This window comes from Crocodylus porosus, unplaced genomic scaffold (genome assembly GCF_001723895.1).
Source record: "Crocodylus porosus isolate Cpor-Errol unplaced genomic scaffold, CroPor_comp1, whole genome shotgun sequence".
Lineage (NCBI taxonomy): Eukaryota > Metazoa > Chordata > Crocodylia > Crocodylidae > Crocodylus > Crocodylus porosus.
Window position 1 is genome coordinate 62,408,928 of NW_017728931.1, and position 16,028 is coordinate 62,424,955.

The following is a 16,028-nucleotide window of genomic DNA, read 5'->3' on the forward strand; positions in this document are numbered from 1 at the left end:
ACACCCCCTCATCTACATGATATTGTAATAAACTAGGGTAGGAACTTGCAGTGTAGTAGCTACTCCACATCATCTTCTCATATGGACTTTCCTAGTGCACACTTAGAACAAGGTAGCTCATTCCACTCTGAAAGTGGAGTACGCTACTACACTCCATCTTTGGTTATCCAAATCCCCATGGAAAGTGGATGGTGTAAAGCTGGTTGGACAAATTAATTAATTTGGAAAAGGATTAGGGATACAGAAATGTACTAAAAATGTTTAAAAAGGAAAAGCATATACTACCAACAGCTACAAATTACAGTACTGTATCAAGCTTGAAAGTACTTGTGAGAAATAAAGCCTGGAAGAAAACAAATTCCTACATAATACCAACAACTACAAGTTAGTATGAAAAATGTTGTCATTCGGATTACCAAGGGTTCATATAACTGAGGATATACTATATATACAAAGGAACATACCTTGGTGCGCACCAGGAATTGCCAGGGACAGAGTTAGGGAGAAGTTTTATTTCCCTGTATAGCTACGTAACAGTTTTCTAGCTACATACCTACAATTTTACCTACCATTTATGCACAGGTAGGTAATCTACTATGGACAGATAAGCACACACGCATAGACTATGGGCTATAAATACTGCCTGTGCAGGCATATGGTACACCCACTGTGGATACATATCAATGTCTATGTCATGAAAACATAACTGGCCAGAAACCCATAACTAACAAGCGTTAGCTAAAGGAAGAGACTTTTTCCCATGCTTCATTACCAATAGCTAAATAGCTAAATCACTCACCTACGAAGTTCCAAGTGATAGGTTCTGATCCCCCAACCTCTGTGACCACAGGGGATTTGAATCTGTTCATCACTAACATTTTAGCACAATGCTCAAAACCTCATGCCACAAGTTAGGCATTATACATTGTTTATTTTACTGCTCCTTTTGAAGGTGGCTCCCTGGGCTAAGAGCAGGGCACAGAATCGTATGCACACATTGACAACCTGGGGTACAGTGGTTTGTGCCCCAGGCTGGGAACTTAGAGAAACACAGATTCAAGTCCCTACTAGGTTAAGAGGGGCTTAGGATCCCAGTCTTCAGTTTCCCAGGTTGAGCCTAAGTCACTCGATTTTGGAGCTAAAATACTCCTGCTCTTTCTGGGGCTCATGTGTGCATGTAGCAGCATAGCTGTCTGGCCAATTAAGCCTATGAGCACACACTTGTGTGTCAACACTGCAGTAACAGAATTTAAAACTGTGCATAAGTGCCAAAAATACCAGGTTCTTGGCTAGAAAACTGACATTTAGGTGCACAGCCAGGGAAACAGAATTCCACTCTTACTGCAGATTAGCTTGTGCCCTGTCAATTCACATTCTGCCTTCCTGCACTCCAGCTTCCCTGTGGGAACAAGCGCTAAGTGGAAATCAACTCCCCTTAGAAAGTGAATTTGCTCCAGATGTCCAAGTATGACTAATCTATAAGAAAGGTGAGTATAAGTTTCACAGGGGTTGTCTACATGTGCATTAATTCCACAGAAAGCTTATTGTGCAGTAAAATACTCCCAACAGGAAGAGTTCAGGGCAGGGATACTCCTGCCCTGATCTCCTGCCATAAGGCAGCCAGGGGGAGCTCTAGGCTCCCCCAGGTGCCAGCCCTAGGCTGGCATGGGACACCAGGATAGGGCCTGGGCTCCAGAAAGGTGAGGGGCAGCTGTTTCCAGCCCCAGGGCACAGGGCTGGGAAAGTATTCCCACCCCCTGCCCCGATCACTAAACCGTTGTGGGGGAGGGGGCACTTTTCCAACTCCCTGCTCCAATCAGCCCGTGGGACAGCTGGCAGCAAGCCACTAGCTGGGCAGTTCTTGGCCAGGCTGTGGCTCAAGATGGAAGCAAGAGCTCACCAGTCCCAGAGCTGCTCAGCTCCCCACTCCTGTGGGAAGCCAGGAGACCTGCAGCACAGGAACAGCAGGGGACAAAGAGGGACCTGGGTCCCCACCCTGATTGGCTTCCAACTCCTGGTCAACATCTACATGAGCCCTACTATACAGTTAGTTTAGTACCCGGATTTACAGGTACTACTTAACTGTGCAGTAGACTAATTTACTGCACAGTAGCTGTTGCACATAGTTATACGGTTATGTTTTAGTGTGCAGTAGTTAATCTAGTGCACAGTAAAACATCTCATGTAGGGAAAAGCAGCTAACAAACAGAAAATTAAAGAGAGAAATCATTACACAGGATAATGCTTAAAGTTTCATCATTAAATCATATCTTCACCATACTACACGGCATTGGCTTCCTTACTTGAATACCAAATCACACTTAAAGCTCAAGTGTTAATATTCACAGCTCTCAACAGCGCTGGCTCAAGCAGCCTATGTAACTGTACGCGCCCACAGTGCTTGTGTTGCTTAGTCACACAGAGGGCACGAACTTCACCACTGAGACTCCCAACGACAGAAGAATGAGAGCGCTTTCTCAAGAGTTAGCCTAAAGGCCTAGGGCAACACACTTCCTCAATACCATCACTTACACATGCAAAATACACTTCTTCAATTCTGCAGCACAAGAGAATCCCAGTAATAATGAGGAGAAAGAGAAGAGAAAAGCAAAGTGATATTTTTAAATGTGAGCATTTGTAAGGTTCTCAGATACCATGGAGATAAGTGCACTATAAATACGTCAAGAAAGACGCAAAGAGAAGATGACTGCTGCTTGAGCAGCAGGGCTTGGAAATATGGGGACAGACCCTCAGCTACTGTAAATCTATAAGTCAGCAGTTTCTCTGGCTTCAGTGGCCACACCAGTTTACACGCACAGGTGATCTGACCCACCGTGCTTTAAAAGGCATAATACTTTACCGGTGCTGAGACAAGTATCCTGGCTTTTGCTCCACCTTTGGAGGTGTATGCAGCATTGCTCGATATAGCACAGCTGGACAATGGGTTGCAGGGAGAGACAGGTCCCTCCCTTCAGCCCACTGGTTACATGCCTCACACAGCAGCAATAAAACAAGATGCCAGACCTCAATGAAAGGAAAATAGGATTTTGGATACCATTTAAAATGTTCTGAATGGCTCAATCAATTCTGTATAAAAAAATCTGCCATCCCGTTGCTTTTAGTACTTTAACAGCTTTGTCCGTCACTGTGTCTCCAAGATAAGGCATATGGAAGAAAGCCATCTTTCAAACAATTCCAACTGTTTACCAATTCCAAATTAATGCACTTGGAATCAAAGCAGGGGAGTTTGCTCTGTTATTTCTACAGCAATAATGCCTTACGCACACACCAGGTCCAGAATGTTCCTATTTGTAAGTGCATAACCCATTCTTCTTTTTGAAAATCAAAACGATCTTGTCATTTTGCTCAAATACTTCTTCATAAAGCTCAGCAGCTGGATGTAGAGCTTGATGGGTAAAGAATTGTGCAATTCTATTGAGACATGTTGAGAGAAGAATACTGTATTTCCCTTAAGTGTCTATTTATAGCAGCTATGCTATATCTCATAGAAAATGAAAAAGCAAAAAGTGTAGGCAGAGTCTTTCTACACCCCTATTATTCATCCATCAAATCGCTCTTAAATACTCATTTCTGCAGTAGCACTTAGATATAATCATCAAACCACTGACGACTAGGTTGAGCAACAGTAGCTGACTCTAGTTACTTAATTTCATAGAAAAAAAAGCTTCTTCAGCATGCCTGGGAGAGAAAGGATTGGCTGATGTTAAGAAACTCGCTTAGGACTTAGAAGATCTAAGATCAGTTGTTGGCTCTGGTGCACACACCCTGGGTAACCTTGGACAAGGAACTCTAGGTCTTTTGGAGCTTCAGTTCTCCATCTGTAAAGCCAGATGAAAGTATTTCCTATCTACTTGGTCTATAAGATGCCCAAAACAAGGGTTTTCTTTTCCTGTCCCTATTGACTTACTACAATAAATCTTGACTCCTGGTTTGTGCACCTCCTCCCCACCCCAACCCCAGCCTCAGGTTGCACTGATTTCCTGTTCCTTTCTTCCTGCTCCAAGCTGCTTCTGCTGCCTACAGGCTCAGGTTGCCACGCCCTTTCCTCAGGTTGGGGGGGCTGGAGCCACAGCAGCTGGCTGCCCCCTCCCCCCCACCTTGTGCTCCATTGTAAGGCAAGAGGCTTTCCCTCCATGTCAAACGGGGGAGGGTGGAAAAAACCCTCATGTTCCAAGCAAGTAAATACAGTAAATTTTTATTAAACTTGTTCTCCCTCTAAGCTTCCCCTATGTTGCACAATTTTTCTCCTGAGCATTTTGTGCATCAGTCAAAACAATCTTGACATGTTAGCCAATCTCTCAAATCCATGTAGTAGCTTTTATTTTGGAAGCAATATAGGCTGGCATATTCTTTTGTTTCTCAGTTAGAAGACAGACGCCCTGAAAAATGTGACTACATTTCTTCTTGTGTAAGTGAAGACACATAAATTTGCTCAAAAAGGGGGGGGGAGGGGGAGGTAAAGCACAAAATTCCATGAATCCCAAGGAACCTTACCTGATCTATGGCATCATCATTAGGCCAACAGGAACAATCATTTTCACCAGTACCACTGCAATGTAAGCAGCTGATAATATAAAAAATAAACAATTTGCATAAATTTAAGAGACTTATCTAGCTTCATTTGTGAGCATGAAACACCAAGTTATGCAAAAAAATACAAGCCTAACAGAAGAGTGCTGCTAGCCAGTAAGATGTAGCAAAGCAAAGAGAACACCTCTCTGGATTAGAATCTGCAAACAGAGCCAGGGCTCTGTTCACCAGAGAAAGTGAAACTCTCTGAGATGCTGTCTTTTCCCTGCATAGCCACTCACGGGGAGGAAGTATTTGGTTGGTCCTAAGACTGGGGGAGGGGAGGCAGAGAGCCAAGGGAGAAAAGGGATACTCCCTTTTTGCTTACCAAAGGATCTTTTTTATTTTGAGAATCTGAAAATTATGTTAAAGGAAGCAGAAAATGCTGTCTTCCACACAGTGGTAGTTTTCTCCACTATATTAATGGCCCAATTGCCAGATCAAAGTCTGGCCTATTCAGCACAAACAGGGGCACTATGACAGCACCATGATGCTCTTGCAGTTTCCCCAGTCCTCCATTCTGCAGATGGAGATGTAAACAGGTGCTGCTTATGTGCTATGCCTCATCTCTCAAGCTATTGAGTGGGCAGTGGGCATGGAAGGGAGGCACTTCTCTTTGCCCCTCCTGCGTCCTACACTAATACATCAGCTACCCCCAGTTATGGCCCAGCAGGAGATCCCTCATGCAGCAATGGAGAACACTGAAAGCACTGTGGCTCAAAGAAGTAGGATTCCTTCCTTGTGTTGCCACTGAGACACTGAAGGTATGTGACATGGCTTAGCAGGGCAGACTGTAAATGTATTCCTAAGTACTTATCATTTGATAAGTGGTCTCTACTGGGGAGAAGAGAATTCTAAAATGAAATAATGGTGCTGTCTTTTTATGTTCTCCATACAGTTTTTTTAGCTCATTATTTAGGGCCACACTTCTCAGAACTCTCAGTGGGTATCAGTGGGAAAAATTCAGATGCATTTTTCCTTTTCTTACTAATCTGTTTATATGTGTATACATGTGTACACATGCTTACCTAGACACACATACATCATCTGCCTACATTGTGTATGAATTGCTCTCACTAATACCAATGAGAGTTCTGAGAGAACAGTATAGCCCTAAATAACAAGCGTATAAGAAAACATTAGCTCCTCAAGCTTTCATTAATATTGTTACTTTATTAGGTGTTATTCTCTACTAGTATTTGCATTTATGAGCAGCTACCCTATTGAATAGTGTCCTGCTCAGTTAGAAGCAAACTGCACAAAGGGAACACCTTTGCAGCTCCTTTTCTCCAGATTTTAATGATGGCCCTTCATCCATTGACTTCAATGTATAACCCATATTCTTTTACTGGGAGACTACATTGTTACAACTCTCTTATAGTAGATGGGGTCTTGTTAAATAAAACAGTAAATACAGACATAGTTCTTTGAACACGCACCCTATGAAAGTAACTTTATAAAGGTGAGGAAAAAAAAGAGAGGGGGAGAAAATGGGCACAGAAAAACTACCTCTGTTGAAGTTTATTTTCTTTTTAAAAATACTAAAAGACAATATCCTCTGCTCAACACACAAATCCTGTGATGAAAATAATTAGAAAGCAAATTCTTACTTTGGCAACAGAACTGTCTCTGATAAATTCCAAGAGCCTGAGATGACGGACACTTCAACTGCCGAACAATCTGTAAAAAGTCAGTTTTATTAGACCTCTACCAGATGCTATGTTACAAGACAGAACTAGCAAAAAAAAAAATCAGTATCCCCATCTTTATAACCCATGCACATTATGCTGCATCCTAGCTGGTGCATTTGCTCATTCTCTAATACACACTTACACTTTTGCTTTATATAATAAATGGTGCCAATGTTTTGTGCTTCTCGTAGTACTTTTCATTTGACATATTCAAAAGTACCCAAAACAATTATTCCTCATGACTAACTTAGGATTGAGATCACCTCTGCATAACAGAAATAATATTTCTCTTCAGGCTACAGATAAGGAAATTCCGCCACAGAGCTATGAAGCAGACATGCAGCGTGCCAGTAGCTAAACCAGGACCAGAACCCAGATCTGTTGACTTTGTTTCATGCTTTAACCACAAGACAGGCTCATGTGCAAGACTTTCTTCTGTTTCTGTTTCATGACCTTCTGTTGTTTCCTATGCAGTAGTAATTTTCATCCTATTTAAATCTTTTATGACTACAAGTCAATTTGCTATTATTTGAGCCAGTAATTACTATACCAACAATTCACTGGCAGCTGCGGAATGAAACAGTATCTTCCTCTCTCACGAACAGAATACCATATTCAAGGAACATGTTATTTAAATCCTGGTCTCTTTAGTGTGTGCGTACATGCACACACAGGTGTGTGTTTGTGTGTGTGCGTGCATCTGTGTGTAGAAAGAATGACAGCCAGAGCTCAAATTAAAGCTAGGAGTACAGACTTGTCTATAACAAGAAAGCAATGGGTTTTCAGGATGTGACAGCAGGCACATTTTAAATGCCCAGTGTAAGCAAGGGAAATTGTACATTTAGCATGCATTAGCTGAATCCAAATGAGACAAATCTTGGGACTGTTCAGGAGCTTAGGTAATTTTTCCTCAAATGAACTAAAAAAATCCAGATGTTTATAGGAAATCAGATGCCCAAAGAGGCATTACACACTCACTATGCACTTAAATACCTCTGGAAATCTGGCCCAAAATGCAGAGATTTAGCCACCTGCCTCTATAATTGCATGATGAGAGAGCCTTGCTTGGAGACAAATCACAACTTATTGGTAAAGTACAGAAGTGAAGGGAATGGGCAAAGTGAGATTTTCCTCCAACTACTGGAAATCATCCCCTACTTCACATAATAGAACAAAATCAAATCAAGCCTGACTCACCCCCAACTGACCAAGGTTCCACTGAAGTCAGTGGAAAGATTGCCCCTGGTTTCAGTATAAACTGGACTGAGCTCAAGAAGAAGTAGTATTTTGCCTTTTGAATTTACTAGGTTGCTTGAAGTAGCCAATATTTTCAAAACATTTTCCCTGGAGGAGATACCACTGGAATCCTAGAAGTCTTTCTGATGAGGTGAAGAACCCTTAATATGAGGTAGCATATAAGTTTTAGCCTAAATATAGCCATCTCTTGTTCTATTAGTAACTGACAATGACAGGAGTACTAAGGTGCTCCAGCTGAGTTCAGAGCCTTGTTGAGGTAGGCATTAGAGAAAGAAAAAGTCCTGGCCCCTAAAAAGTAGGAAGTAAATGAGGGTAAATTCCATAACTACAAATATACAGCTTTTGGAATGGGTCAGTAATGGATCTTTTGTAAGTTCTCAGTGACTTTATGACACCTTGTATTTTAAAAAGTCCATTAATAAAGGTTACAAGAAGCACGATGGCCTGAAGTCATCACATGTATTACCCCAGCTGTCGCATACAAAAGCTTTCCTATTTGCTTTAAAAACAAAAACAAAAACAAAAAAACAATCAGCATCAGAAAAGAAATCAACACACTCAAAAACTCCTCTGAAGTGCTACTTAGGTCTTTGTAGTCTGTAATTCCAATGGGAGCTTTTTCTGTGCAAAGACAGGATGAGATCCTGAGACCCTGCTACAGCAACAGCTCCCAATGGCTACAATCCAGTGAGACTGGAGCTCACAATGAAGTTCAGGATGTTAATAAATTAAAACAAATGTCTCACGCTGGCAGGGGACCTGGAAGGGTCAGAATGCTAGCCCACACCTGCTCCAATGGGACTCTACATGCTGCAGAGGGGCTGGCTGGGGCACAAGGGGGCTTCTGCACAGGCGCCGCCTATCAGCTAGCCCCATGCTGAAGCAACCTGTGCCTCAACCAGCTGGGGCACCATCTACATGTGTGCTGCTGCACACAAAGAAGCTCTGCAGCAGTAGATAACCTGTTGCGGAGTTATTAGTTTTGTGCACCCTAATGGGAGTGCACGTGTAGATGCTGAGCTGTTAACTGCGCAATTAATTAGATAACTGTGCAGTGCACATCTCATGTACACATGCCCAAAGACAATACAGATGCTCACTGGGCCTATATATCCCATCTTTACTGATAAAAGAAGGTGGGTCAGTAGTTAATATGTGAGTATTAAACAAACATACCATTGGTAGTCGGTGCTGTGTATGTTAGACTGCAGCTGCAGTTCAAGATTCGTTGCTTTTCATTTTCACAAAGTATTTTGGTTTGTTTTGCATTTTTTATCCTACAAAAAGAATCCTTTGGGAAATCAGGTGGAACTTTTCCAACTGTCATCACAATAATCTTGAGAATCTGAAGAAAGCATACAATTGATTACATGCAGTGTTTATGGAATTGCGTTCATGTGAGAAGTTCAGACTACTACAAAGAAAATTTGTGCAGCCCCTGTAACAGAGAAACTCGGCCAGGTAATGACATAAAAGCAGCCAATTAGAGTGTTGTACCATTAACTTTTGTGTGAAAAATGAGGAAAATTACTTTTGGAAACTCTTAAATAGAATTTTTCTTTACAAAACTAAGTATTTTTGTATCCCCTTTCCACAAATACCTGTGCAAGTACATATACCCATTCAACAAAAGTTAACTTTTGGGTCTGTATCCAAAATGCATTTAATTACCAAATATAGTTGTTATAATAAGTTGCCATTTCTTTTTGGATTGAAGTAGCATATATGAGAGTACAGCCAAACAAGAAAAAGAAAACACCCAAAAGAAATCGAGGAAAAACTGATCTATAAGGCTATAGAACAGACATTACCAGTTGTGCCTCAGGGTTCAATCCTGCCACTCCCAGGAGCAGCTGGGGCCCTGAGGGACAAGACTCAGAGTGTATCTGTGCAAATGGGGGATCACTCAGGCTTGCCTCTACAAGCAGGGAACCTCAGGGTTTTCCTGTTTGCAGAGGTGTGCCCTTAGTCAGGAGCAGCAGCACTATACACACTCAGGGAATCCCCTGCCAGGGGATTCCCAGGGCACACAAACAAGCAGGGAACCTGGGGCTCCCCCATTTACAGAGATGCACCAGAGTCAGAGTGAATCAAAGTGATATGCACACCTGGCAAATCTCCTGCTGGGGGATTTCTGGATAATGCTTCTGCAAATGAAGGAAGCCAGGCAGGCACTTGTCAGGCTTAAGGTCCCTGACCTCCCAGAAGCACCTGTATGGGGTGTGACTGGTGAGCACAGACAGACACAGCAAGTATGACACATCTATCTAAGCCAGCTGCAATTGATTTTAGATTTTGTAGTGCTCAGCAAATACTTCAAAGTATTAATATTATTATTGTTATTATTTTGCTACCACCACCAGAAAGATATATTGCAAAACTGAAGAAATAAAACACAGATCAGCAAAAACCGATCAGGTTCCAAGAGTGGCTAACACAAGTAAATATACTTAGGCTGGAAAAGAAATAAATGATTGGGAGAAATAACTCCAAAATATTTAGAAGGTATAATCAACAGCAAGAGAGATGACCTGTTCACTACAGCATAAGTTACAATACAATAAAGGGACAGAAACAGGAACATTTAGATCAAAAACTAGAAAAAAAGTCTTAAGGTGAGATCTACTACAGTAGAGATAAAGGCTCCACTGGTTCACATTAATAAAACTAGAGTGTGAAATACACAGTAAATAAATAGGACATTTTTTGCACCAATAGGGGCATCACTTCTGAAAATACCTTAAGACTAAAAATATATATATATTCTCTTACCCCTGCAGTGTAGGTAGACGGACAGATAGATATTAGAGGCAGAACACTATTAACGTTGTACATCTAAAGAGCAGTTTTCTAGAAGCATGACTGGCATTTCTGACACTTTGCATATCTATAACTCTTGCAAGACAGTTGTGCAAGCATATGCATGTAGACTGAGCATGTACAATAGGCTATGCCCTGGATGCTACACGTGCACCGATAACGATTTTTTGGGACAATAGTGATGACTGATTATTGACCAGGCATATCAGTCAATACCTATTTAATTGCCAATATGCAGCCTGGCAGCTTGGAGAGCGGTGTCTGGCTGGTAAGTCTGGGGGTGGGCAGATTGAATCCCTCACAGTGACGGGGGGAGTGGGGCTGCAATAAGGGCAGGGGCAGGACCTGGCACTGTACAGCCAGGGCAGGGCGGGATGTAGGATGGAGCCGCAGCTAGTCTGGGGCTATGGGGCAGGCGGGGACAGCTCCCACTGCTGCATGCACCCCTGGGGAGGCACGAGGGCCATATGCCCTCAGGATCTGTACATGGGGCGAGGGTGGGCTGGGGACCAGGGCCTGCTCTGGCCTCTTCCCAGTGGGGGTGCTGGCCTGGGCTGCGCTTGGGATGGGCAGGAGCAGGGTGGGCAGTGGTGGCACTGGGGAGGGGGCTACAGGTTGCTGTAACCCCCCCACACTGTAGCTGCCCTTTCCAGCACTGCCACTGCCCACCCTGCTCCTGCCTGCTCCAAGTGCAGCCCTGGCCCAGCCCCTCCACTGGCAGGAGGCCAGCTGGGCTGCACTCCTGGCCATGTGCATGCTGCAGCATTTATCAGTGACATTATTGGCCACATCAGCCAAAAAAAGCCAACTGTCAATTATGTCAATTTCCTTTTTATTGATGCCAGTATGATATGAACTGATGTACTGGTGCACCTTTTGGACTCCTACGCAGCTTGCTACATAAATGCACCATTTCTGGAAGTGTAAGATATAAAAATGTACACAGACAAAAACCCACACCTAACTGGTGTCAGATACCAAGAAATGGGTCTTCCCAGGTTTTAGCTTAATAGCTGAATACTTAGGGCACTTGAACAGGAAGCCAGAAACCCCGGTTCTAGCTCCCTTTCTCCCAGAGGGGAACTGAATACTTGTCTCCTGAACATCAAAGCACAGAGCATTAATCACAACACCATAGGAAGGCATTATCAACTGCCTTCTCTCTTTTGCAAGTACATAGCCATACACCTATCTGGACAGAGCATAGCCTACTGAACACTCTTAGTCTACACACAGACACTCATGTATCTACACTGCAGGGGTAAGAGAATTGGAAACTGTGTACAAGTGCCAAAGCCACCACTTACATGACCAGAAAATTGCCATTTAGATCTACAAAGGGAAATGGAATTCCATCCTCTATCCCTTCTATATAATTTTTTAACTAGACCAGGGCTGGTCAACTGATAGCTCATTACTGCATACAGCTCAGGAGGGGCTAATCCATGGCCCCTGGGCTCTCATCTGATTGCTGTTCCCCCTATTGCTCAGCTACAGCCAGTGGCTCATGGCTTCCCCTCTGAGTCCTTCCTGCACTTGCCCAAGAAGCCAGCGCCAAGCGGCAGTGTGGCACAGCTTGTCATGCAGTACAGAATGGAATCTGGTAGGAGACCTGCCTACCCATGCATGCAGTGCAGCAGTGGAGGGATGGACAGGGGCACTCCAAGCAGAGAAGGCCTGTGGGTCCTATGACTCATGCTACTGCAGCCTGCAGGGCATGCGGTCCCTGCTAGTACAGCCTGTGCAGGGTGTAGCTGCTGGCTGCCTAGAAGTTAGATATTTCTGAATTAGACTATGGAATTCTCTAGTGGAAACCTGGATTCTTATCCTGGTTCCACCACTAGCCTGCTGTGTGACTTTAGATAAATCACTTACCCTTCCCTGTGCCTAAGTGTACTCATCTGCAAAATGAGAATAATAATATTCACTTCTATTAAAAAGTGTAATCTACCACTGAAAAGCACTACAAAAGATTTATTTTTATTATTACATTCTGTTGGCTGTTTAGAGTACTATCTATGGAACTATTCCTAATGTCCTGTGATTCTCTCTCTCTCTATTCTATTCATTTTCATGTCAAATTTTTGCAGATATTCATGTAAATGAATAAAAAAAAATTGGGTTAAGTCTGTGCTGAAACATTTTATGACTTATAAGCCCTGGAACCTGGTTCGTGCATTTAATACACAATGGCTGAAAATTATAAGACAAAATATGTTTTAAAAAAAAAACAACCCCAAAAACAAGTCAGCCACTCCCCTGGTCAATATAAGGAAGTACTGAGTCAATAGGCTTTATAGCTCATCTTGCAGTAGAAAATGAAATCTCTCTTGCACCTGTGAATTCAATCAGTTAAATCTCCAGCCTAATTGCTAGTTGTTGAGATAAGAATATAATGACAATAACAAGTTATAGTATGTAAAGTATAATGACAATAACAAGTTATAGTAAATGCTAGAATCACTTGTTTAAAATTAAAAAAAAAAGAAAAAACAAAAAATGGTTTATACATGCCTTATTTTCATGATACATGATCTTTATCTGGATTACAACATACTGATCCATTTCATGTGAACTGTTAACCAAATGTGGTAAACTGTCCGAATGCGAACAATTTCCTTTCAAGGTACACCTATGAAATGAAAACAAAATTTTATTAGGTTTCCTTATACTGGCTGCAGTCCTGGCTGTTCTCCTTTAATTTATTTAACACTTTGATTTTTTTTCCCCCACAGGAATATAAGTGCCATCACAAAAAGCTAAACAAAAACGATACAAAAATCATTTGACTTATGCTTTTGTGCCTCAATTAAACAAAACTTTTAGAAGTTTTTAAGTCAGTGAGATTTTAAGTAGATGCTTATGTGCTTTTCTGGATACAGATTAATTTTGGCCTTGTATATGGTCAGAAGCACAAAATGTTAATGGGAATCTTTCCACTGACTTCAATGAGCTTGATTCAGGCCTGATCTTTGACAAAATAATATTAATATATAAATGTTGGTGTTAATATATAAATGTTGGTGAAAGTCAGCATTATACTTAGTAAAGATCAACTTGTGTTCAACAATGTACATTGTAAAATTGGTCTGATATATTATGTAGGAAAGACTGGGATTTAAGAAAAAATATTTTAAGAAAGTGTTCACTTCCTTGAGTAAATTATTGCAACAGGATGCAAAATGTGCCTGGATCCTCACAGGTTCATTTGAACTATGTAGAATGAAAAATATTAGACCCCATTTCTAGAAACTCCTGGGCACATGTTTAAGTACATGAATAGTCCCATTAACTCTAACTGAATTACTATTTACATTAAACGTGTTCCTGTGTGTTCAAAGGGTTGCAGACTTAATGAATACAATTTCTCAAGTAACAGATTTTAACTGGGCTCCCTAGATGATTTTTCAGAGCTCATTGTAGACACGTGTAGATAAATACTAAATTGTCCTGGAAAGGAAAAACAAATAAGAGACTTGCAAGTAAAATGTACACAACTATGACAAGTATCTAAAAAAGTCCCTAAAACTGTACAGTTGTTCTTTTTTTATACCAAGATGTTGGCAAGAGTACTGTTAAGCAAGAGGTTATTTCCTGCGTGGTCTTAGTCAGGAAGCTGAACCCATACTGCAGAAAAACCTTCTGGGGCCCTGTTACAGAATATACTCAAAGCACAATCCTAAAGTAAGACATTAATTTTGTGTTTTACAACTGGTTAATTGATTTGGATTAAATGGGATAAATTTGTCTCTCCTGTACAACCTTACTGACCTCCAACCAACAAAAAATAGGAATGGAAGGGATCTCAGGACATCAGCTAGTTCAGGGGGGGGAAAATACAGCCTGCAGGCAAGATCCAGTTCACCAAAGGATTCTGTCCAGCCTGTGACGGGTCCCTCCGTCCTGCTCAGCCCAGGCACTCAGAGTAGCCCATGCCAGACTCATTCGCTAGCAGCTCCTTCTGGCTGCCACTGCTGCCAGTCCCAGGCACAGAACCATAGAAAATTAGGGTTGGAAGGGACCTCAGGAGGTCATCTAGTTCAGCCCCATGTTCAAAGCAGGACCATCCCCAACTAGATCAGCCAAGCCAAGGCTCTGTCTAGCCAGGTCTTAAAAACCTCCAAGGATGGAGATTCCATAACCTCTCTGGGTAACCAGTTCCAGTGCTTTACTACCCTCCTAGTGAGAAAAGTCTTACTAACATCTAACCTAAATTCCCTTGCTGCAACTTTAGATCATTGCTCCTTGTTATGTTATCTGCCACCACTGAAAACAGTCCAGCTTCATCCTCTTTCAAACCCCTCTTCAAATAGTTGAAGGCTGCTATTAAATCCCCTCTCAGTTTTCCCTTCTCTAGACTAAGCCCAGTTCCCTCAACCTCTCCTTATGAGCCGTGGGCCCCAGCCCCCTCATCATTTTTGTTGCCTTCCTCTGGAATCTCTCCAATTTCCCTGTGTCTTTTCTGTAGTGAGTGGCCCAAAACTGAACACAGTACTCCAGATGTGGCCTCACCAGTGCTGAATAGAAGGGCATAATCACTTCCTTTAATCTGCTGGCAGCACTCCTACCAATGCAGCCCATTATGCTGTTAGCCTTTTTGGCAACAAGGGCACACTGTTGGCTCATATTCAGCTTATGCTCCACTGTGACCCCCAGGTCCTTTTCTGCAGTCAGCCCCCAGCCTGTACTGGTGCGTGGGATTGTTCCATCCTAAGTGCAGGACTTTGCACTTGTCCTTGTTGAACTTCATGAGATTCTCTCTGGCCCAATCCTCCAATTTGTTTAGGTCACTCTGAATCCTGGCCCTACCCTCCAGTGCATCTACTACTTCCCCCAGCTTGGTGTCACCTGCAAACTTGCTGAGTGTGCACTCTATGCCATCTTCCAGGTTGTTGATGAAGATATTGAACAAAACTGGCCCCAGGGCTTAGGGCACTCCACTTGATAACAGCTGCCAGCTACACATTGAACCACTGATTACTAGGGATCCCAGTTTTCTCTGATTTGAAAAAAAAATCCCCAATTTTTGGTTAAACAAAAAAGTAACCCCAAATAAGTTGGGGATTTTTTCACATCAGAGAAAACCAGGATCCCTGTAGATAACTACCTTTCAACTCCAAAGCTCCAGCCAATTTTCTATCCACCATTCATCCAGCCCATATTTCCTTAGCCTGCCTGCAAGACTGGTGCAGAAGACAGTATCAAAAGCCTTGCTAAAAAAGCAAGATATACCACATCCACTGATTTCCCCACCTTCACAGAGCCAGTTAGCTCATCACAGAAAGCAATTAGGTTGGTCAGGCATGACTTGCCCTTGGTGAATCCATGCTGACTGTTCCCCATCACCATCTTTTCCTCCAAGTGCTTAGAAATAGATTCCTTGAGGATCTGTTCCATGATTTTTCCAGGAACTGAGGTGAGACTGACTGGTCTTATAGTTCCCTGGATCCTCCTTTTTCCCCTTTCTTAAATATGGGTATTATGTTTGTCCTTTTCCAATCATTTAGGACCTCTCCTGAAAGCCATGATTTTTCAAAGATGATGGCCGATGGCTCTGGAATCACATCTGCCAATTCCCTCAGCAACCTTGGGTGCATCCCATCCAGCCTCACAGACTTGTATATGTCCAGCTTTTCTAAATAGTCCCTTAACCTGTTTTTTCACCACTAT

The 16,028-nt window shown here is 42.4% G+C and overlaps 1 protein-coding gene across 1 annotated transcript in view; it reads right to left on the bottom strand.

The window, feature by feature from the left end:
* The window catches only part of PLXNC1 (plexin C1), a gene marked incomplete at its 5' end in the record, with an annotated part of 88,569 nt that overhangs the window by 50,341 nt on the left and 22,200 nt on the right, over positions 1-16,028 (bottom strand). Inside the window, 4 exons of the mRNA XM_019543925.1 lie at positions 4,516-4,585; positions 6,201-6,270; positions 8,715-8,883; positions 12,873-12,990. Of these exons, the coding sequence (XP_019399470.1) occupies positions 4,516-4,585; positions 6,201-6,270; positions 8,715-8,883; positions 12,873-12,990 (427 nt within the window). The remainder of the gene's footprint in view (positions 1-4,515; positions 4,586-6,200; positions 6,271-8,714; positions 8,884-12,872; positions 12,991-16,028) is intronic.